This window comes from Chionomys nivalis, chromosome 18 (genome assembly GCF_950005125.1).
Source record: "Chionomys nivalis chromosome 18, mChiNiv1.1, whole genome shotgun sequence".
Classification (NCBI taxonomy): Eukaryota; Metazoa; Chordata; class Mammalia; order Rodentia; family Cricetidae; genus Chionomys; species Chionomys nivalis.
In genome coordinates this window covers 22238037-22260655 of record NC_080103.1, presented here as the reverse complement: position 1 = coordinate 22260655, position 22619 = coordinate 22238037, and the positions used below count along the sequence as shown (strand labels likewise).

Below are 22619 nucleotides of genomic sequence, written 5' to 3'. Positions count from 1 at the left end.
CTCAGGTATGTGCGCAGAATATAGGGAATGATTTTCTACCTGTTTAGAAAACTTATTACAGTTCACTCAGTGATAAATTTAATAACTTGTTTTATTTAGCATGGCCAATAAATAAATTATATTTTAAATGTATAGTTCAAGACTTTGAAAGATGTTTTGCGGCTGAGTAGTGGCAGGTTCCTAGTCTACTTTAGGTATCCACTCTTCACTAGATGTGTAATTCACAAATGTCCCTCTCTCCCCCACCCCCATTACTTTTTGACTTTGCAGAAGGTCACCTGGTGTGACCCTCTTGTCTATTTTTACTTTTGTTGTCTGTGCTTCTGGTGTCATCTCCAAGAAGTCTTGCTTAGACCAGTGTCCCAAAGAGTTTTCTTGTAAGGGTTCTATAGAATCAGGTCTCAAATTCCAAGGCCTAGGTGTGCGTGAGTTGACATTTGGGGAGGGTAGAAGGTTCCAGTTTAATTTTTTGACTGTAAGCAGGAGATGATGGAGGTTATCCTTCCACAGATAATGCTCTCCAGTTAACTATGTGTCTGTGTGTGTCTATGTGTGGGTGGCTAAGAATGAGTGCAGATATCTACAGAGGCCAGAGGGGTCAGATCCCTCTGGGGATGGGGTTCAAAGGCACCCACACTACAAAAAAAGAAAATGACCATGAGCCCCTTAATATGGGTGCTGAGAACTGAACTCAGGTCCTTTGGAAGAATATGTGCTTTAAACTTGCCCAAAATTTAAAAAATTCCGTGTACCTGTCTGAGGGTATGTGTATGTGAGTGCAGGAAGACACAAAGGGCATTGCATCTTACGGGGCTGGGGCTGCAAACACTTGTGAGGCATCTGACCTAGGTGCTGGGAACCAAACTTGGGTCATCTGCAAGAGCAGTCTGTGCTCTTAACTGCAGAGCAATTCCTCCAGACCTTCATGATGGAGCCTACTCCAACACAGTCAGTCAGGATACCTGGAGGGGGGGAGCAGCGCTAAGGCTAAGGAAATGTCAGATGAAAAGAGCTGAGACAGAAAACACAGGATAGATTCGGGAGGTCTGTTGGTAAAAGACCAACCAGTCCAGAGTTTACTTCAGAGCCTGCTTACATGCAAAAGCAGCACAGAGCACCGCAGAGACAGACAGTCAGTATCCAACCACAAGACCATCCCTGTCCTTGGGCAAGCAGTTTCTCCTTCTATCTGAATGTGTCCTCAACTGGCATTCACCAGCCCGTGTCTTAGTAGATAATGTGTTCTTTCTCAAGGGCAAAATGCTCTTTCCCATGGGCTCAATCTGAACTTTCTCACAGTCCTCAAGGATGCCGGCGGAGCAGGCAAGCTTGACCTCAAATGACTTTTAAGTCAGAATTGACTCCAGATGGAAGCTGAGTCACATACAATCTCCTACACCTTGATTATTTATTTTTACTGCTGTTAGGGATTGAACTCAGGGCCCTGCACATGCTAGGAATGTGCTCTACCACTAAAGCACACAGCAAGGTTTTCTGTGTGTGAGATTATGAAATTTGCAAATCAAGGTAAACGTTCTTCCTTCTTTGCAATGTGGGTGCCTTTATTCCTTCTGCTCGCCTGGTTGCTGTGCCACAACTTTGAGTGTTGTGCTGAACAGAAACCATGAGAGGTATCATTGTTTGTCTTGGTTATGAGCTTTGGGGTAGAGCTGGAGAGATGGCATAGTGCTTAGGAGCAGTGGCTGCTCTTGCAAGAAGACCAAGGTTTGATTTCTAGGACCCTCATGGTGGCTCACAACTGCCCACAACTCCATTCCAGGGGATCTGTGCCCTCTCTTGACCTTTTTGGGTACCAAGAACATGGTGGGCAGAGATGCCTGTGCAGGTAAAACACCACATGTATAATCTTTGAGGAAAAAAAGTTCCAGTATTTTGTTTTTTTGTTTTGCTTTGTTTTGATATTTGGTTTTTCGAGACAGGGTTTCTCTGTAGCTTTGGGGCCTGTCCTGGAACTAGCTCTTGTAGACCAGGCTGGCCTCGAACTCACAAAGATTCACCTGCCTTTGCTCCTGAGTGCTGGTATTAGAGGCGTGCGCTACCATTGCCTGGCAAGTTCTAGTTTTTACAGCTAATTATTATGGAGGTTTATTACACATGCTTTTATTATGTTGACATTTCTAATTGACTTGTGAGTATGAAAAACTCATAACCTTTTCATCTAGTTTTTGAGTTTTTGAATCATGTGAGTTGTTGACTTTCACCTTCCTATGTAGATCTGTTTGAGACCTCGGACCTGAGGGTCTAATGAATGGATGGACTACAGTCCACTGCTGCAGACAGCCTTCCTTAAAGGTCAGTGTGCTTTTATCCCTAATGAAAGAAAGACAGCGATGACCCAGGTGAGGATGTTTGAGTTCAGAAAAACATGATAAAATTGTAAATAAATACCAGAAAGCACAGACTAAATATTAACAGAGCAGCCGTTTCCCAGAACGTCCTCAGGACACACCAGTTTAAACACCATTGCTTGGCATATTCTATAGATTATATCTGAGAAAGCATGAAAGCAAGGCAGAGCCCATATGCAGATTCAGGGAAGACACTGGGGACAGCACTCAGCAATCCTTTCACCAGACTGGGTTCTATAGCTATGTTCCGACATCCAGCATCCAATGAATGTGTCTTGTACATGCAATGTAAGTGTTTAACACAGGAGGTGCGATCACATCCAAGAACAATCCAGGGAATGCGATGCACCTGAGGTAAAGGCTCTGCCTTTTTCCCTGGAGCCTTTCTCATAGCTCCCCAAGGCATTGTTCTCCACTCCTCAATCTTTTGACCATGTTCCAACAAGAGCGGCTGAATTTTACAAGGTGCTACTTCTATATCTATTAGAAGGACATAGGATTTCTATCTTGCATTCCGTTACCATAACGTGTCCATCTGGTTGCATTTGTTGAACCATCTTTGCCAAGGACCACAATAGACATCTCTCCAAAGAAGACACGCAGATGGTAACAGGCATGAGGGGAAGACAATCAAGTGCACAGTGAAGTATCATCTCATACCTAGACAGAGCCGCTACCCCCACAGAACAAGCATAGAAACTGGAATGCCTATAAACTGTTGGCAGGAATAGAAAATGATGTAAGAGTAAGGAGGGAGTTAAAGAAGACCCTACCTCATGATCCTAATACTCCCACATCCAGGGATATGGCCATTCTTCTGTTTATTGCAGCACAACCAACCACAGCCCAAGCAACAAGCAACCCAAGTGCTCAATCAGTGGGTTAATGGATAAGGAAAACGTGTTACATTTACTTAGCATTAACAAAGAAATTCTTTACACAGAGAAACCCTGTCTCGAAAAACCAAAAAAAAAAAAAAAAAAAAAAAAGAGAGAGAGAGAGAGAGAGAAAGAAATTATTTTAAAAATCCTTTATTTTATGTGCATTGGTGTGAAGGTGTCAGATCCTCTACAACTAGAATTACAGACAGTTGTGAGCTGCCATGTGGGTGCTGGGAATTGAACCCGAGTCTTCTGGAAGCAGCCAGTGTTCTTAAATGCTGAGTCACCTCTCCAGCCCAAGAAAGAAATTTTGCAACATACAGCAACATGGATAAATCAGGGAGGTGAAATTAGTCATATACAGGGAAACAGACATGGCATAGTTCCACTTCACGGAGACGTCTAACAAAGGCAAACACAGAGTAGCACAAAAATGAGGTCTGCCTGAGGTTAAGGGAGCAGACTATGTCAACTGCCCCTGAGCGGCACAGCCCCTCTGCCACTCAGGGTGAACATGCTGTAAGCATCTGCTCTGGGACATCGTGCGTGCAGTTAGCAGAACCAAACCGTGCACATAAAGACTTATTTATAGCTTTAAGCTGGCCATGGGGGCCCATTGTGGAATTCTAGCAGAAAGAAGGAGACTCGGAGTCCAACCTGGGCTACCTGCAGAGACCCTGTCTCAAACACAAAGACAGTTAGCTTTAGTATATCACTATTTCTTTTAAGTTTACATGTGAAAATCAATTATAACTTGTCACAAAAGTTCAATGCTAAAGGAATGGACTTAGGATCTGGATTTGCACGCTAGGTGACTTAGTTATTTTATACTGGGTTCCTAGAGCTTTTTTTGCACGGAATTGTTCTGTTAATTCTCTGTGTTTTTCTTTCACTCTTAAATCTTTTTTTTTTTTTTTTTGATAGTCACCTGAAAAGCCCAGGCCTCACTTTATTTTCTTATATTTTAACATGTTATGACAGAGGCTGGAGAGATGGACTGGGGGTTAAGAGCATTGTGAAACCACCTACCTATCACCTGCAGTCTGGAACTGTTCTAAAAGGGCCTAGAAAATTTTCCCTTGAGCCAACATGAAAAGGATTTCATGAACCTCCAAAGTATTGATCTGTGTGTTAGTACTGCTCAGCTCAAAGGATACATATTCCCACCAAAGCACTGAGCTATTGTATTGCAAATGCTTTTTAAAGACTTTATTATTATTTTATAGGTATGTATGTGTGTACCACATATGTGCAGGTGCCAATGGCAGCCAGAAGGGGGCATTGATCAGGAGGTTGTGAGTTACCTGATCTAAATGCTGGAAACTGAACCCAGGTTCTCGGGAAGAGAACTAAGTGCTCTTCAATGCTGAGTCATCTTTCTAGCCGTCTTTGGACTTCTATTGCTGTGAAGAGACACCATGACCATGGCAACTCTTAAAATATTTAATGGGGGTGGCTCACTTACAGTTCAGAGGGGCAGTGCATTACCATTATGATGGGACGTGACTGTAGGCAGGCAGACACGATGATGGAGAAGGAGCTGAGAGTCCTACATCTTGCAGGCAACAGGAAGTGGTCTCAAACACTGTGCATGGCTTGAGCATATATGAGACCTCAAGGCCCACCTCCACAGTGACACACTTCCTCCTACAAGGCCATACCTACTCCAACAAAGCCATACCTCCTATAGAGCCATGCCCTTTGGAGGCCATTTTCTTCAAACCACCACCCACCCAACCATGGAAATCTTAGAATGAGGTTCAGATGTTAGGGATGTTTCAGAAGTTGCTGAGTCACAGCCTCTGCCCAACCCCCCATAAAGATTAACATGAATTCAAGGCTCTTTCCTAACTATTAGGTCTTCATTCCACTCTGAAGCCCTCTAAAGTCTAAAGCATCATTTCTCCTAGCTTTCCTCTTCTGTGTCTGACCCCATGGACCCTCCACCTGTCACTTAAGAGACTCATCACACTGTCCTGCATTTCTCCCAGGGCACTCTGCAGTTCTGCAGCTGTGACTGCTGACTTAGTGACCCTCACCTGACCCTGGCAACAAAAATCTCACAGCTGTTTCTTTTAAATAACTTCAGAAGGAAGGTTCCCTTTAAGAGGCCCCTTGGGTAGTTACCTTCTCTCACATCATCGATTCCAATCTCCAGTCTTGCAAAACTTTAGTCTCCTCCTGAGGTCATTATAAGCCTATCAGCAAGGCCAATCAATTTTAATTTATATTGGGGCTACTCTGGTTGTCACAGCTGTTTGCTTTCCTCGGGGCTATCTGGACCTGTTTAGCAGGAACCATTTAATTCCATTCAGTAATGTCTGTCTTGCACAGAGGTATTAAATAACCAAAAATTTAAAAATTTAAGAAGCAACAAGACAAAACAAACCCCCCCCCCCGCCCCGATCCAACCCCTTAGCTTTGTCCATCTTGAGGCACAAAGTGACCGACTCTTAGGACAACGAAGATACTCACTCTGCAGAAGTCCTCTGTGCTCCATTACCTCCACGGAAGCTGAGGCCGACCTCTTTTTCTGCACACTAACTTACTCTGATTCCAACCAGTCCTTAGAATGTTCTAGATAATTAAACTATCATCTACCAAGAAATCAGGCTATGTAAGGATAACCAGAAATCCTCTAAATGAGGCAAGCACAGATAATTTGGGAGAAGACCAAGAAAAAATAATGGGGTCAACTTCAATAGTGGGACTGGAATAAAATACATACAGTAAAACTTTGCAGAAGGTGGATCTCTGAGTGATGGCACCCTAGACTACATAATGAGTTCCAGCCTGGCCAGGGCTACATAGTGAAGCCTCAATAAACAAAAATCAAATAGTCAGAAACAGTAGGAGACATGGAGAAACAGTTCTACCATTGATAATGGGTAGGAAACAGAAGATAAGAAAGGAAAGCAACTGCTTAAAAAACAGACAAAAGAATACCGCTTGGCGTCCGTGTCTCTCTCTCTCTCTCTCTCTCTCTCTCTCATCTCTCTCGCCCATGTCTTTCAGATAGTGCCTCTTCAGACCCTGCTGAAGCGGGTCACTAGATGACAGCCAACCAAAGTCTCAGTCTCTTAGAATATGAGATATTTTTATCATAATGCATTGCCACAGTACAGTTTTAACAGTAGTAAGAATTTTAGGCACAGTTACCTGTCACTTAGCACATTTTGGTTAAAGATGGATCCTATATACTTAGGAAGTCCCATAGAATTCCTGTGGAGCTTAAAATTATTATTTGATGACCCTGCAGGAGTCTTAAAGCCATAAGAAAATGCAGTGACTAAGTGATCTCTGCTGTACAAAAGGAGAGCCCACTTCCCCCACCTCCAGACACAGTCTTTGTACATATACAAAAACCGGTGTTGGGAACAGTACACCTGCTATGAACAGCAGCGATAGACATCTCAGGCATTTCTTTCTTGATGGCAATTGCTAGAAGCTGACCCTGAGCTCCTCACGGCTGGGAGGGGGGGTGTCCTGTGCACCTTCCGAACTTTCAGGAAGTGTTAGGTCTGTAAAAATAATTAGGTGGTCACAAAACAGAGAGACACGTGACTCATTTTAAGTCCTTGAATAATATAAGCAGACATCCTGACCATGTTTGAACCTTCAAAATTTCCATTTTCCCACATTTTTTGGATCAGAGGTTTGTGATAGAAGTAATCTCTTAATTCACATGTACTTCTGAACAGAGACTGCAATCTGCCAGGTGGAGAAACATCACATCTGGACAACTGTCCTCAGCAGAACCTGCAGGAATCTGCCTCGTTTGACAACAGGGATGAGGTGCCTGATCACCACTCTCGGGTTGGGGACTCCCTTGTGGCCTGATCCTGCCACATACCCAGGGCAACAAGGCGAGCAGCCAGAAGTGTCTGGCCAAGTGAGCTGCTCAGCCAATGCTCTGCTTCTGCGCACTGGGCAGGAGGATGGGGGGTGGGACTTCGGGCGGAATCGCAGCCGCTTTCCGGTCTCTTGTGGGTGGAGCTTATTAACTTTGCTTCCTTAGGTGAAGAGCCACATTGCTGGGAGTGTGTTGCAGGGCAAATCTTGTTGGGGCAGGATCGCACCGGGTGCCAGCCCCGCCCAGCTATCATAGAGCAGGAGGGTAAAGTCAAAGGTGCTCATCCCGGAGGCCAGTGGACTCAATCCCTGGCACCAGCACCAGCACCATGCCTATGACACTGGGTTACTGGGACATCCGTGGGGTGAGCGCCCACCTGCCGGTGAAAAGAATCGCCGCGGGGCTAGGATGAGGGAAGCGGTGAGGGGGCGGGTCCTAGAGGAATTCCTTTGCTTGTCTGGCTCAGAATCCTGCACACGTGCTTGCTGGTGCGTGCGCCTGTGTGTACTCACTTGGCGGGAGGTGCGGTCACATAGAAATCCCCAGGCCCCATTCCTGAACTGTCTCTACAGCTGGCTCATGCTATTCGCCTGCTCCTGGAATACACAGACACAAGCTATGAGGAGAAGAGATACTTCATGGGCGACGGTAATGACATTCTTCTGGTCAAACGTCTTCCTTACCCCTGTCCATTGGTACTTAGCAGCCCGTTTCTGACCTACATGACATGACAGGGCTCCTCTAGGTGGACTTAGATTCTGCCTCTTCCAGAAACCTCCAGAGGGTGGGCTTGATCTTAATACCGAACCCTGGTAATGGGGGGTGGGTCCCCACTGCTGTTGAAATTAGATCACATTCCCCGTGAAGACTTGCCTGAACAGTTTGTAAGTTTTAGAGATGTAGGACCCACAGCCCCAAGCACTCGTCATCCCTGGACCCTTAGATAGTGAGATTTAGTGTGTGGGTTGCAATTCCCTGTTTTAGGGGGTTGGGTCCATGGAATAGGCGTGGTGGACACAAGGCTGATTTCTTTTATGTAACCTTATCAACCACAGCTCCTGACTATGATAGAAGCCAATGGCTGAGTGAGAAGTTCAAGCTGGGCCTGGACTTTCCCAATGTAGGTGCAGGGAAGGGAGGTTTGAGGGAAAGTGTGGTATTCCCACCTCATCTTCTCACCTGACTGACGGGGTTTGGGGTCAGAGCTTCTGCTCTCCTGCTCCCATTCCCGGTGGTTGCATAGTGTGATGGGCTGTGTCCCAGCTCTTCCATTCAGTGTGCAGTGTGTTCATGGAGGACTTCCCATGCTGGCCACGCTGAATGCCAGGCCACATGGCCACATGTCTGTCCTAACCCAGGGAAGTGAGGCTGGGACCTCATATCCCATCTGACTGTCAATGCTTGTCTCTCCAGCTGCCCTACTTGATTGACGGCCCCCACAAGATCACCCAGAGCAACGCCATCCTGCGCTACATTGCCCGCAAGCACAACCTGTGTGAGTGGGGCTGGCTGCAGGGTGGGCCGTGGAGGACAATCTCCTTGTCTGGACTGGGGTGAGAGGCTAAGGGTGAGTCTGTGCTGTGTGTGCTGCAGGTGGAGAGACAGAGGAAGAAAAGATTCGTGTGGACATTTTGGAGAACCAGGCTATGGATGTCTCCAATGAGCTGGCTAGAGTCTGTTACAGCCCAGACTTTGTGAGTCTCATCCCGCTCCCGTGCTGGGCTGGACCAGGCAGTGTTTGGGTCAGGATTCAGCTCTTTCAGATTCCCACCTGCACAGGTCTTATTTACCCTCTGATTTCCTTAGCCACTTATCCTCCAGGATGTGTTCTGTTATCACCAGCAGTCCCCAGTACACTGAACTATCAAATGAACACTCTTACTTAGGCACTACCTGTCTTAGTCCAGACTTCCCAGAGCACACATTAAGTTCCTCAATAATAGATCTTCTGTACCCCCATAATAGGTTTCCCTGCCAACACAGTAAGCCAGATCAAGCTGAATTGAAAAAGTCCTAGAATAGGTTTATTTGAGCAAAACAACTCCTGGGTGGGTTCTCCACTCCCAGAGATTGAGACCAGAGGAGTCATGTGCCAAACATAAAGCAGGGAGATTACATAGATTGTAGGTGCGGGGTGATGATGTGCCCACTATAAGCTGGGTTTGTGCCAAAATATGGTCAAGAGCTGAATGCTTAGACTGGGACTTGGGCTGCTGGCAGCAACAGGAGAGGAAGCTGCAATAGTCAACAGAAATGCCCATGGAACTGGGCTTTTGGGCACTTTTTTTTTTTTTCATTTCAGAGTCTCTGGGCAGGGCTTGGAGAAAGAGAGAGAGAGAGAGAGACAGGAATGGGGTTTTCTGGATCATGCAGGGGCAAGCTGGTGGGTCCAACCAAACCCTAGATAGTGACGTCATGTTTCCCAAGTGTTCTCCACCTGTGCCCTCTGCTTAGGCCCTCACCAGGTAGTTCATATCATTGCTGTCCATGAAATACAGGTACACTCAATGGATCAGAAAAAGAAGTCCAGGATGAAGACTCACAGGGAACCCTTCCCAGCCCCTCCCAGTGCTTCCTTCACACCCACGGCAGGCAGCGTGTTTTTCTATAGGTGGCTCGGGAAGAGCCTGACGGTCTTTCTCTCCTTTCCTTCAGCCTCAAATCCTCCTCAGTTTATGGGGGAAACTCCAGTATATTTCATTCTTCTGGAACCTATGATATGGAACGCCCATCTTCTCTGAGAACTTTCAGTTCTTGCTTTTGGTGCTGCCTGCATCAGCCCCGGTGTCTGCCAGTGCTTCAGGCACTCAGAGTTTAGGCATCAGTACTGCACAGTGTCCTTTTCTTCTCTGACTTTCCCATTGCATTTGAAGGGTGGCATGAGCTACCATGGAATCCGGTAAATAAGTGTTGATATGTGGAATCAAAGCCTGGGCTCCATCTTAGTGGAGATGGCTTCCCACCCCTGACCGTTTAGGACCATGCCTGGTACTGCTGACCTGGTCGCTCTGCCAGGGAACTCTGTGGTGATAGCTGTTTCTGCTTCAGGAGAAAGTGAAGGGAGAATACTTGGAGCAGCTCCCTGGGATGATGAAGCTCTTCTCACAGTTCCTGGGGAAGCAGACATGGTTTGTCGGTGAAAAGGTAAAAGAGAAGGGGCTGGAGAGATGGCTCAGTGGTTAAGACCATTGCCTGCTCTTCCAAAGGTCCTGAGTTCAATTCCTGCAACCACATGGTGGCTCACAACCATCTGTCATGATGTCTAGCGCCCTCTTCTGGCCTGCAGACATACACACAGACAGAATATTGTATACATAATAAATAAATAAATAAATAATTTTTTTTAAAAAAAGGTAAAAGAAGTTGGGGATTGTCATTTTTCCAGGGGTACAGGATTTCATGCCCCCTTGTTCTTGGCCTTTTGCAGATAACTTTTGTGGATTTCCTTGCTTATGATATCCTGGACCTACACCGTATATTCGAACCCAAGTGTCTGGACGCATTCCCAAACCTGAAGGACTTCATGGCCCGCTTTGAGGTGATGCCCTGATCCTCCTTCCTCTTGGCTGTCAACTTTTCCCTAATGTTTTCTTGGGCTTGGAGATGAAGTGAATAGCAGGTAGCATGAGTTGAGCTCTCGCTTTCTCCCAGAACTGTTGACCAAGTTCATCATTACAGCGTTCCTCAAGAGTGGGTGAAGTTATCTGTCCCACTAATCTGATCAGGAAATGAGTGGAGGGTTACCTACCCACTCAAGATTTCAGCAGCAGTAGAACTGGGCTGGACTTACTGTTGGCTTCCTGATCCTCAGAGCAGCGGAGAGCGGCTGCAGACTGGGTTATGTGAGGTACCAGGATGTAAAGGATATTTGTGCTTGGTCTGCTGAATGCTTTGCTGAGACCTTGTGGGGCTCCTGATAGAGAATTGAATCCTGAAGTATGTGTCATGGGCTTTCTTTCCTCAGGCCTTTCATTTTTTCCTTTTGAGTGTCTAGGTGTTCCTTTTGTGAGATTCGCCACATTATTTTTCTGTTTCCTGATTTCTGTATGAGGCTTATGTTATGCCCAGTAAGAAAGGAAAAGGTGGTTCTTAGACCCACCTGGGGACCACATGTATCAGATAATATCAGGCAAACCAGACTGGGAGGTGTGTGTGTGTGTGGTACCACCTGGGTGCTGGAGAGCCCTGTTTCACTGAAGACTACTTGATTGATATCTACGCCATCTTGTGTATTAGAAACTGGGGGTTGGAGTCCGAGGTCCAATCGGCTTTTCAGTCAGGAACTCATTTTCTTGTCTCATTCATTACCAAGTGAGGTGATTTCTCAGCCAGTTCTCGTCATTTGGTCTGAACTGGGTGACTTTGAGAAGGAAGAGGCTTGGGAATGTTGAAGGCTGCAGCTTTAGGCTAAATGTGAACTTGGTCTCTTGATCATAGGCAGCTCCGGACATCTGAACTCTTTAGAGATTTTCTGGAAGCTCGCTCTCTTGGTAGAAGGCAAATAGCACATGTAACTGTCATTGAGCCTGGTCCCTTTATCAGGACTGGACACAGGATTGGTTGAGGCTCCGTACCAGGTGCAGAAAGTTGACTTTCTCCTTAGGGCAGGCCTGGCTTTTCTTTTCTGGTCTACTATATGTATGACCTTTACTCCAGTTTAACCGAGTCACTGGATAAGATAGGAGCTATATGCCAACATGTCCCTTTGTCTTTCTAGAATCCTATTCAGTGGGCAAACCCAGGAAATACGGAGTTTGTGTGTGCAAGAGGAGCATGTCTGTATAGATGGGGTGATTCGGCCTCTTAGGGAGGGCAGGGAGTGCCAGGAGAGAGTACAGCACTGGAGAGACAGAGGCCAGGCTGATCCCAAATGTGTGCTAATGACTAGCAGTGTGAGCAAGAGGAAGTTGATTGCCCTCTCTGGCCCTGTGCAAACCTAAATCTTGGTTTTCTTTTTCTTTTCTAACTCTCAGGGACTGAAGAAGATCTCTGCCTACATGAAGAGTAGCCGCTTCCTCCCAACACCTCTGTATACAAAGGTGGCCACATGGGGGAATAAGTAAAGCCTTGGCAGGGCAAGAGGTGGGAATGAGGGACCTGGTGCTCTGGCAACTTTGAGCTTCCTGTAGCCCTGGCACTTCCTTCTTCTTTCTGTCCCCTTGCTGACCCCAGAGTGTCTTGGGTCCTCTTTTCTTTCTCCCAGTCTAGGCCCTTTCAAACCCTTAAAGCCTGGGTCTTAAGTTTTCTTCAGCAAAGGGCCCTTCTAGTGTGGCTGTCTGACCCGCTTGACAGACGGTCTTACCTGTCAGTTGCTGTGATGCCATGAAGAGTTGGGACTCTTCCCTCAGCGCTCAGTCTGGGCTTCCTAGTGAGCTAGTAGTCTAGAGATGCTGATGTATGAGGTCTCTCTGGACTATGTCAGGTACCACTGTTAGCCCTGGACCACCCTAGCCCTGGTTTGCACTGCCAGCTATCTCTGCTATCTCCAAAGACTGCCTCTCGACCTGGCAGAGTTTGCAGGGATTCTGGTTGGATAAGCAGGGGTTGGACTTCCTGAGGCCATCTGATAGCCTCTCACCAGGCAGCTGCAGGAGGCTCTGTGGAGCTCAAAGGGAGCCTTTGGGGCTTGGGATCGCCTATACTCTAGCACTGTTCGCGCTTCATACGTTTCTCAGGGGTGAGGATCCAGGCTGAGGGAGTCTCCAGCAGGAATTCAGAATCTTCTCTGCCCCTATTAGTATGTCACAATAATATCTATGTCACCAGGATCCTGTCTCCTCTGTCCCTGATGCCTCTGGACTTTCCTGTCTGGGTCACCAGGGATGGGGAGCAACCTGGTTAATCCCCTATCTCTGTGAGCCGCTGTGAAATAAATTTCTTCATGCTTTCATAATTTCAGTGTCTTTTCATATTATTTATATCTGCATTCTTTGGATAGGCATAGAATTATAGCATGAACATTTGGTTTCAGATGTGCCCCAGCACGCCTCCCCCAGAAATGAGTCTCTGGTAAGAAGAATCCAGTCTTTCTGACCAGGAGTCATTTGTACATGCTCTACTTTGACACTCCAGATGACCCCCTTTGGCTTGAGATCTCCAAGTCAGAGCGTTTGTAGGGACCCATACCCGGCCTGGTTCTTCTTCACCTTCTTTTGCAAACTTTCCTAGCTCAGGCTTCTCCCACTCAGATCTAAAATGAAGTTTCTCTGTTGCTGACATGCCGTCTCCAAGAGCCAAAAGCCGCTGAACAAAAGTCACACGAGTCATGAGCAACCCTCTTTTTGAGTTGCTGGTCAGGGCTGTCCAAGAGACTGTCAGAACATTACAGGCTATAACACTGGCATTGGTTGCCCTCTCCTATTGCTGATGATACCACGTACTTCATACACAGGGCCCAGAGGCCCCTCAGATGGATCTGACTTGAAACCCTCTTCCCTGAGGATTCCCTTCCATGGTGGAAGAAGGTACCATGTAAGCTACCCAAGGAGGGAGGTGACCAGTAGCCCTCAGCTGTGATGCCTGTGAACCATAGCAATGACCGCCATGTTTGGCAACCCTTAGGGTGCAGTAGTGGTATACATACCTTAATGGTAACCAACAGTTTTCTCATTGGACTTAAGGCCTGCTCAACAAGAGGAAAAACATGCCTGGAATAGGAAACCTAGTCTGTTGCCCGTGACTAGGGAAGTCATGGCTATTGGAGGAGGACCTACTCCTTCCTCTTTACCAAATTGTTCAGCGCTGGTTGATGTGCGGTACTCCAAAGTGATTGTCCCATCAGCACCAAAGGATAGTATTGCTACTTAGCAAAGATTTGTGTAAAAAAAAAAATTATCAGAAATTCATCTCCAAAAATGACGTAAGCCTTACAAGAGGCATTTCCCCAAAGTGGGCATCCAGTCACTTAGCCTGTGGAACCATGACAAAGCATTAGTTGGTGGAACAATGGCTAACCTGCAAGATTCTAGCGTATTCCCTGCAGAGTGGCTCACATCAATGGGTGACGACAGTTGGTGAATTTGTGCAGTAATTGAAACTTTTGTCAGATTCATGACTCATCCATCCTTCATCTGCATGACATCCTCCTGAAGGGATTTAAAATCACACTTAGAATGAGCTTCAGGAGGCTCCAAGTTTTCCCGCAGCAGAGCGAGTCCTCTCGGCGGCACTGAAACGAGTTGTTCAGTTGCAGGCAGGTGTTTGTCTCATTCCAGACTCTCGTTTGATTTTTATATATGCTCACTTCTTTGTGCAGGTGCGATTAATATAATCTTAGGGCACTCTGTCTAGTCATCTTCTTGCTTTAGATATGTGGATTTCCATAACTTAAAATCTTCTAGCCAGGATCACGATCATCTCTTAACTAATTGTTCTCTGGAACATTTTAATTGGACAAATCAACAAGTACCTAATACCTCTTACAACTCAAATGATCCCATAATTCATATCTATGTTTAGCCTTGTGGCTTGGTACCTTTTCTCAGTAAGGCATTCTCATCTTGCTTCCTCTTCCTCTGGGTAAGGACGGTGTCTCTGCCTTTCCTCTTCCCAGAATTCTTCTAGTGTAGTTGCCCCGTCTATTCTTCCTTCCTGTTTACTGGCTAATCCGTGTCTTATTAAAGCAACACTAGTGACAAATCTTTACAGTGTACAAAGCATTATCCCACAGCAGTAGACCATGCTGACCTCAAACTCAGAGACCCTCCTGCCTCTGCCTCTGGAGCACCACGATTGAAGACTTGCACCTCCCTGGACAATGCTTTATTGTTGCTTCTCCATTCTAACTGCAGAGGGAAGAGCTACACTGGAGAGACCACGGCCTGCAAGGCCTCAGTACTGGCCCCACCTGGGGAGCCTTTGCCAGCCGCTATGCCAGACCCGTGGACACTGCAGTGCAGTCACTTAATTCTCCCCACTGCCCTTATCACAGCCACTCCTGACCTCATTCCATCTTTGCCACCTTTCTTCTTAGTCTCTTAGTTACAATTTAACAAATGTTGGTACCAGATTCACGAACATTGCCCTTCTATCAACTTTTATCTTCCGACCTTTATGCTCCTGCATTGTGCCCAAGTCCTTTATGGGTGACTTCATGCAAAATGCCCACAGCTTTTGACCATCTGCTGTGGCCCTGGGGCCCAGCACCCTAGTCCGGTCCCTCCCCAGCCATGCTCCTCCACAGGCAGCTGCAGTCTCTTAGCTGCTGAGCTGAGAGAGCTCTGACTTGGACTCCAGCACCACTGCAGGGACGTGCTGCTGTGAGCCTTTAGATAAGGCGTTTCTATCCAGAGCTCTAAGCCCTGCCGCTGGTTGTGTAGACTGGACAGACTTCTCTGGAGATGATCTGTTCATATTCCACATTTCCCAAACATCAATCACATGAAGAGCCCTGCCAGTCACACCAAAGATAGAGCAGTCCAAAGAAAGAAACCTCTCCTGTGAGAATCCAGGAGGAGGAAGATAGGGACATGGACCAGGGACATCAATGAACTTAAATGGCCCACAGTTCCTGCATCCCATCACCCAGGCCATCCTGTGGAGAACAAAATGAAGCCCACCCCAACAGTCAGTCCTGGGAATCACGGCCAATGAGACCAGACACAGAACAAATGTAATTCAGGCTTGACTGGGGCTCAGGCAGGGCTCAGTTGCTCACTCTGAGGACCAGGGCCAGCACACAGGCAGGTCTGGTTTCTCAGGCCATACTGTGGGTTCTGGAGTCAGATAAATTCCTCTAAGCAGAGGGCTGTCACGATACAGGACATACGAGGAATAGGAGGTGAAAATGATGAAGAAATAGAGAACCCAAGTGAGCAGAGAAATGAACATATAGGCTGAGGGAAGGCCGGGGAAGAAGACATGGAGGAAAGGTAAATGGAAAGGAGGGGAAACTGGTCTAGGGAAAAGGACCAGGCTGTCCCTAAGGGCCAGAGCCAGCAGGGTGACTATGAATATGGCTCCAGGTCTTGGCTTTCCAGTCCTGTTTTGGGTTCCAAAGGTTGTCTTTGCAAAGATCGATCTAGGAAGGAAGCAGCTGCTCTTTCTGTGTGTGAGCAGCACACACAGAGGCTAAGGGCCTCCCTCCTACTCACACAGCTGGACAGAGGCTAAGGGCCTCCCTCCTCCTCACACAGCTGGACAGGCAACTGTCTGTACCCCTGTCTACAAGGGAGGGCTCAGATCTTCCTTCCTGGATCTCTCAGTTCACTCTCCAAGAAGGAAATTTCTTCTCAGTCTTGCCTGTATTACCATGGAGGAGGGACCAAGCAGGTCAAAGGCATCAGTGACAGGCCAGCGTACTTTGGAAGACAGCAAAGACCTCACCTGGCACCTCAGCAAACCCTGATTCAATGAGGATAGGGATAGGTGAACCAGCACGGAGATAACGGAGTGGCCTTGGTCATTCCCCTGATGCAGAAGATCTAAACTTTGAACCCTGGTGGAGGAATGTACAGTCATTGTGTCCATCCTACCGTTGCCAGCCCTGCTAGTGAAGACCCTACAGAGACACTGTGATGTGCGCCATCTTTCCAGCTGAGTGCCCAGATACGCTAGGAATAGATCATAGTTCCCGGGCTGCCTGTCCCCAAGAGGCCTGGAACTGCAGCCTCCCACACTGTCCCCCTGCACTGTGCAGACAATTTGTACAGTACGCACAGATTGTTCACATAATCACTGGGTGAGCAGCCTGTATCAGAGTGATGAGAAGAAGGGGCTGAGAAAGTACCTCGTCCTCGGGATGCCCGCTGCTTAAATAAGGGACAAAGAAGAAACAGAATGTAGTGACTGTCATTTGCTGCAGGACCCAGCACCACTGGAGGCTGCATTCACCCTCCATACCTGTCCAATGACACTGGCAATTCTGTCCCCGATATAGGTTGCTTCAATGACCAACCTCTTATTATTTATTTATTTATTTATTTATTTATTTATTTATCCAGACAGGGTTTCTCTGTAACTTTGGAGCCTGTCCTGGAAGTAGCTCTTGTAGACCAGGCTAGCCTTGAACTCACAGAGATCCTCCTGCCTTTGCCTCTGGGATTAAAGGCGTGCGCAACTGTGGTCTGGCTTTTTCCTTCTCTTCCCCTCCCAACTTCTTTTAGTAGATGTAAGACTTGAACACAGGCCCAGCCTTCGATAAAAGCCAACAATTCTCCATTTCCATTCCAAGGAAAGCATCTTCGAAAACGGGAAGGGAAAGGCTATTCAGAGTGAAGGAGGGTCAGTGAGAGACTGCTTCAAAATGGGCATGAAGTCCTTCGCGTTCGAGAATGTGTCCAGGCACTCAAATACACAGTGCTGGTCAAAGATATTACAAGTGAGGAAATCCACATAGGTCCTCTGCAAAAAGCTGAGGGTGCAGGCAATGAAAATTGGGAAATAGGAAACCTCCTCAGCCTCACCTCTCCGCCTTTCCCTCATCCCCTGCAAACCACAAGTTTACAGAGCGTTATCTTCTCAGCGATGCTCTCTAAGGACTCTGGCTTCCATTTCTTCTGCCGCACAGTGTCATTATCCTCAAACATGTATCTCAGAGGGGGACTCCCACACAGCGGGGGCTTCCTCCCAGACCAGAATTAGGCACAAAACACACACAAACACCTGTTTTCACAGAGAGATTCTTTATTAAGCAGGGAAGAAAAGTTAAGGTGGCTGCTTTTTGACTCTGGCAGAGAAACAGCAGCAAATGATCTTGCAGGTGTAATTTTAACAGAGGAGGTCTGTGTTAGAATGGGCTAGGATGCGGTTGTATATTTTATTTATTTTTATTTTTATTTTTTTTTTTTTGGTTTTTTCGAGACAGGGTTTCTCTGTGGCTTTGGAGCCTGTCCTGGAACTAGCTCTGTAGACCAGGCTGGTCTCGAACTCACAGAGATCCGCCTGCCTCTGCCTCCCGAGTGCTGGGATTAAAGGCGTGCGCCACCACCACCCGGCACGGTTGTATATTTTAATAGGCATGTGAATTAGGATGAAAGGGGGGGCTTTTGATTGCTGGACATTGGTAATGAGCCTCAGGAATGCGTCTGGGCGTATGTGAGTCTGGAACTTCTGAGGGAATAGGCCTGAGCTAGGACCTCTATAGATCCAGGAGTGAGCTGTGACTTCTGCCGGTTTGGGCATGAGTCTGGGATCTCTGAGGGAGTAGGCAGGAACAAGAGACCTCTGTGGGCCTGGGCATGAGTCTGGGACCTTCAAAGGATTAGGCAGGAACCAGACACCTCTTTGGGTCTAGGAGTGAGCTGGGATTTCTGCGGGTTCGGGACTGCATTCAGAACCACCAAGGGAGTAGGCCTGAGCCAGGACCTCTATCAGAGCATGCCCAAGGCAGCTACCTCAGCAGAAAGAGCCCCAAGCAAGCAATCTCTGTGGGAGCAGGCCTGAACAACCCCTGGTATTGCAGAGCAAACCCTGGGAGTGCCGAGCAATGACCAGGAACAGGGAGTAACCAATGGAGTGACTGAAACCTTGGCCCTGACTACACCACAAGGAGCAACCATCTGAGCCTTGGATCCACTGGTACCTGGAAGACTGATCACCAGAGTCACAGACAGCCCTAATTACACCAATTAGAAGAAAAGATGGGTAGAAAAGGTAAGAACACACACAACACCACAAAGAGAAACACGACACCAGTAAAAACTAGCAACCCTACAACAGCAAGACTTGAACAACCAAATATAGATGAAAATGTCCTAAAAATAACTTTAGGAGAATGGTTGAGGCCCTTAATGAGGAAATGAAAAAATTCCCTCAAAGAAATGGAGGAAAAAACAAACAAGAGCTAGTTCCAGGACAGGTTCCAATGCTACAGAGAAACCCTGTCTTGAAAAACCAAAATAAAATAAAATAAAAAAGAAAACCATGAAAAAGAAATCAAACATATGAGAGAAACTATTCAAGATTTGAAAACTGATATAGAGACAATAAGTAAAACACAAGTCAAGGGACTTATAGAAACAGAAATCATGAGAAAACCATCAGGAACCACAATCACAAGCATGAACAGCAGAATACAAGAGATGATAGAGAAAATCTCAAGCACTGAAGATATAATAGAGGAAATAGACTCATCAGTCAAAACATTAAATCTAACAAAAGCTTAACACAAAATATCCAGAAAATATGAGACACCATAAAAAGACCAAAACAAAGAATAATAGGTATAGAAGAAGTTCAACTCAAAAGCACAGAAAATATATGTAGTAAAATCATAGAAGAAAACTTTCCCAATCTAAAGAAACATATGCCTATAAAGATACAAGAAGCTTACAGAACACCAAATAGACTGTAACAAAAAGTCCCATAGCTAATAATAATCAAAACCCTAAACATACAGAATAAAGAAAGAATATTAAGAGCTACAAAGAAAAAAAGCCAAGTAACATATAAAGGTGGACCTATCAGAATTACACCTGACTTCTCAATGGAAACAATGAAAGCCAGAGGTCCTGGTCAAGCATTATGCAGACATTAAGAGACCAGCCCAGACTACTATACCCAGCAAAACTTTCAATCACCACAGAAGGACAAAACCAGATATTCCATGACTAAACCAGATTTAACCAATACATTAAACCCAGCCCTACACAAAGTACTAGAAGGAAAACTCCAACCCAAGGAAGTTGACTACATCTACAAAAACACAGACAATTGATGATCTCACAGCAGCAAATCCCAAAGAAGGAGAAAAAACATACAATATAACAGATTGGACAGCAAATCAGAATCCATCCTTCTGCTGGATACAAGAAACACACCTTAACCTCAAAGACAGACATTGCCTTAGAGTAAGGGTTGGGAAAAAATGTTCCAATCAAGTGGACCTAAGAAACAAGCTGGTGTAGCTATCCTAATATCTAACAAAATAGACTTTAAACTAAAATCAATCAAAAGAGACAAGGACATTTCATATTAGAAATCCGTCAAGAGGAAATCTCAATACTGAACATCTATGCCCCAAATACAAGGACACCCTCATATGTAAAACAAACACTTCTAAAGCTTAAATCACACATAAGACCCTACACACTAATAATGGAGACTTCAGTGCTCCACTCTCACCACTGGACAATTGTCATATGAACGCAATCATAAGTGGTTTTCAAACATAAAGCAAAGAAAAACCAGCCCACTAATCACAATCCCAGAGAACCTAGACAACAATGAGGATCCTAAGAGAGACATACATGAATCTAATCTACATGGAAAGTAGAAAAAGACAAGATCTACTGAGTAAATTTGGAGCATGGGGACCATGGGAAATGGTTTAAGGGGAGGGGAGAGGAAGCAAGTAAGTAAAGAAAAACGTATAGCTCAATAAAATCAATTTAAAAAGATTTAAAAGAAAAAAAAGGAAATGCTACAAATAAACCATAACAGTGTTCTTCAGATGTCTGACACTTTTAGTCATCAAGAAAAAGCAATGAGAGCTCCCGCAAGAGCCAGGTTGCGCTGGCAGCACAGTCCAGAAAGCAGGCATTTTAAAATAACCAGGGCTTTTTTCCTGCTATGGCTGAATCAGGAAAATCTCTCATAAAGGAGCTGTGGCATGCCACCAGTAAACAGCAAGACGCTGTGTTAAACTCTGTGTTTTTGTGTCTAGAATTCCTTTTCAAACTCTCTCAGGTTTTAAGTGGATTTAGCTGGCCATGTGGGTGTCAATATGTAGGAGGAGAAGGTGGAGGCAGGATGCCCATTTCGTTCTGAGGTAGAGCTAAGAGCTAATAGCTGGCTGCTTTGCTTTTCTGATCTTCAGCTGGAGCCCCAATATCTACCTCTGGATTATTATTATTTGTGCTACATCTGGCAACCAACTTTTAGGAGTTTACAACCACCAGCACAGGCCAGAATGTTATCATTTTGCTGACTTTCCCTGTCACCTGGGTACCCTGTCCCTTTAAGAGACAAGCTCCACCTACCCCCAATCATCCCAACCCACCCCCACTCCCCTACTTCCCACCCCCACTCCACTTCTTGCCAAGGCAAGCTGATCTCATGCTTTCTCTGCTCCTCACTCTTTCTTTCCCTCTTCTAAAGAGGTAATTACTGCCTCTCTCCCTTCCCCCCTTCTTTTTTCTCTCTACCCTCTCTTTTCTCTTTCTCTGACCCCCTTCTCTGTCTCCCCATCTCCTTTCCCCCCCATAACCCCTTACTCTCAGACCATTCCCAATACCCACTAAATGAACTCTATACCCCAGCTCTCTCCATGGCCTATCTGCCTGTCTCCCACCCACCAGGGGACCTGCCAGGGTTGGACCACTGAATGTCCTTCACTGGTCCAGCTAAGGACTTCTAGGGACCCTGTAACCTCTACCCTTCCATATGGTTGCTTCTTCTCTACTAAATCAAATGCTAAGCTTTTCTAGAAACACCGCAGCGGACATAATGAGAAATGGTATCTTGAAATGTATGTGGCATCTCATAAAATTAACTGTCAACTATGTGGTACGTGACCTAGAACAGAATCACAATTACGATGTCCCTAAGGAAACAAGTGTGGACTGCCTCGGATCCATCATTCAAATTTCTCCAGGAAATGACTAAGCAATGGGTAGAAAATTAATAAACAGTTTTATTCAGGGAGATTCACAGACTTTGCTTCCTCAGGTGGAAGCATCTTTGAGCAATAATTTACCAAAGGCCGGACAAACATTCCAAAGCATTGTGAAATGATGAGAGTGAGCTGGGCGTGGTGGTGCACACCTTTGATCCCAGTTTGGGAGGCAGAGGTGGGTGGATCTATGAGTTCAAGGCCAACCTGGTCTACAAAGTGAGTTCCAAAGAATAAAAGTATGATATGAAACTACTGTGCAGGCCACCAGGTGCCTATGTAATTGAGACAGAGGTGAACGTTATTTACTGTGGTCACTAACAGATTAAATGATTCTACTGGAAGAACAAAAGATAATATGAAGTACTAAACTAATTTTACCTTGAACATTTACTTGTTGAATTATACAATTAAAATGTTCCAGAGAACAATTAGTTAAGAGATGATCATGATCCTGGCTAGAAGAGTTTAAGTTATGGAAATCCACATATCTAAAGCATGAACATGACTAGACAGAGTGTCCTAAGATTATATTAGTCGCACCTGCACAAAGAAGTGAGCATATATAAAAATCAAACAAGAGTCTGGAATGAGACAAACACCTGCCTGCAAACTGAACAACTCGTTTCCGTGCCGCCGAGAGGACTCGCTCTGCTGCGGGAAAACTTGGAGCCTCCTGAAGCTCATTCTAAGTGTGATTTTAAATCCCTTCAGGAGAACATGAGGCAGATGAAGAATGGATGAGTCACGAATCTGACAAATGTTCCAATTACTGCACAAATTCACCAACTGTCATCACCCATTGGATGTGAGCCACTCTGCAGGGAATACACTAGAATCTCCAGGTTAGCCACTGTTCCACTAACTAATGCTTTGTCATGGTTCCACAGGCTAAGTGACTGAATGCCCACTTTGGGGAAATGCCTCTGTAAGGCTTAAGTCATTTTTGGAGATGAATTTCTGAT

General features: G+C 45.9%; 1 protein-coding gene across 1 annotated transcript; it reads left to right on the top strand.

The window, feature by feature from the left end:
* Positions 1–7250: 7250 nt before the first annotated feature.
* LOC130890225 (glutathione S-transferase Mu 4) lies at positions 7251–12996 on the top strand. The gene is made up of 8 exons (XM_057794250.1): positions 7251–7467; positions 7676–7751; positions 8159–8223; positions 8517–8598; positions 8697–8797; positions 10152–10247; positions 10531–10641; positions 12077–12996. Exons 1-8 carry the CDS (start codon positions 7432–7434, stop codon positions 12164–12166), a joined length of 657 nt encoding a protein of 218 aa, XP_057650233.1. The 5' UTR covers positions 7251–7431; the 3' UTR covers positions 12167–12996.
* The last annotated feature ends 9623 nt before the right edge of the window (positions 12997–22619 follow it).

Coding starts and splice junctions, on each gene's coding strand:
- LOC130890225 (XM_057794250.1), top strand. CDS start 7,432: ATGCCTATGACACTGGGTTACTGGGACATCCGTGGG. Junction 10,248..10,530: donor CATGGTTTGTCGGTGAAAAG/GTAAAAGAGAAG, acceptor GGCCTTTTGCAG/ATAACTTTTGTGGATTTCCT. Junction 10,642..12,076: donor ACTTCATGGCCCGCTTTGAG/GTGATGCCCTGA, acceptor TCTAACTCTCAG/GGACTGAAGAAGATCTCTGC.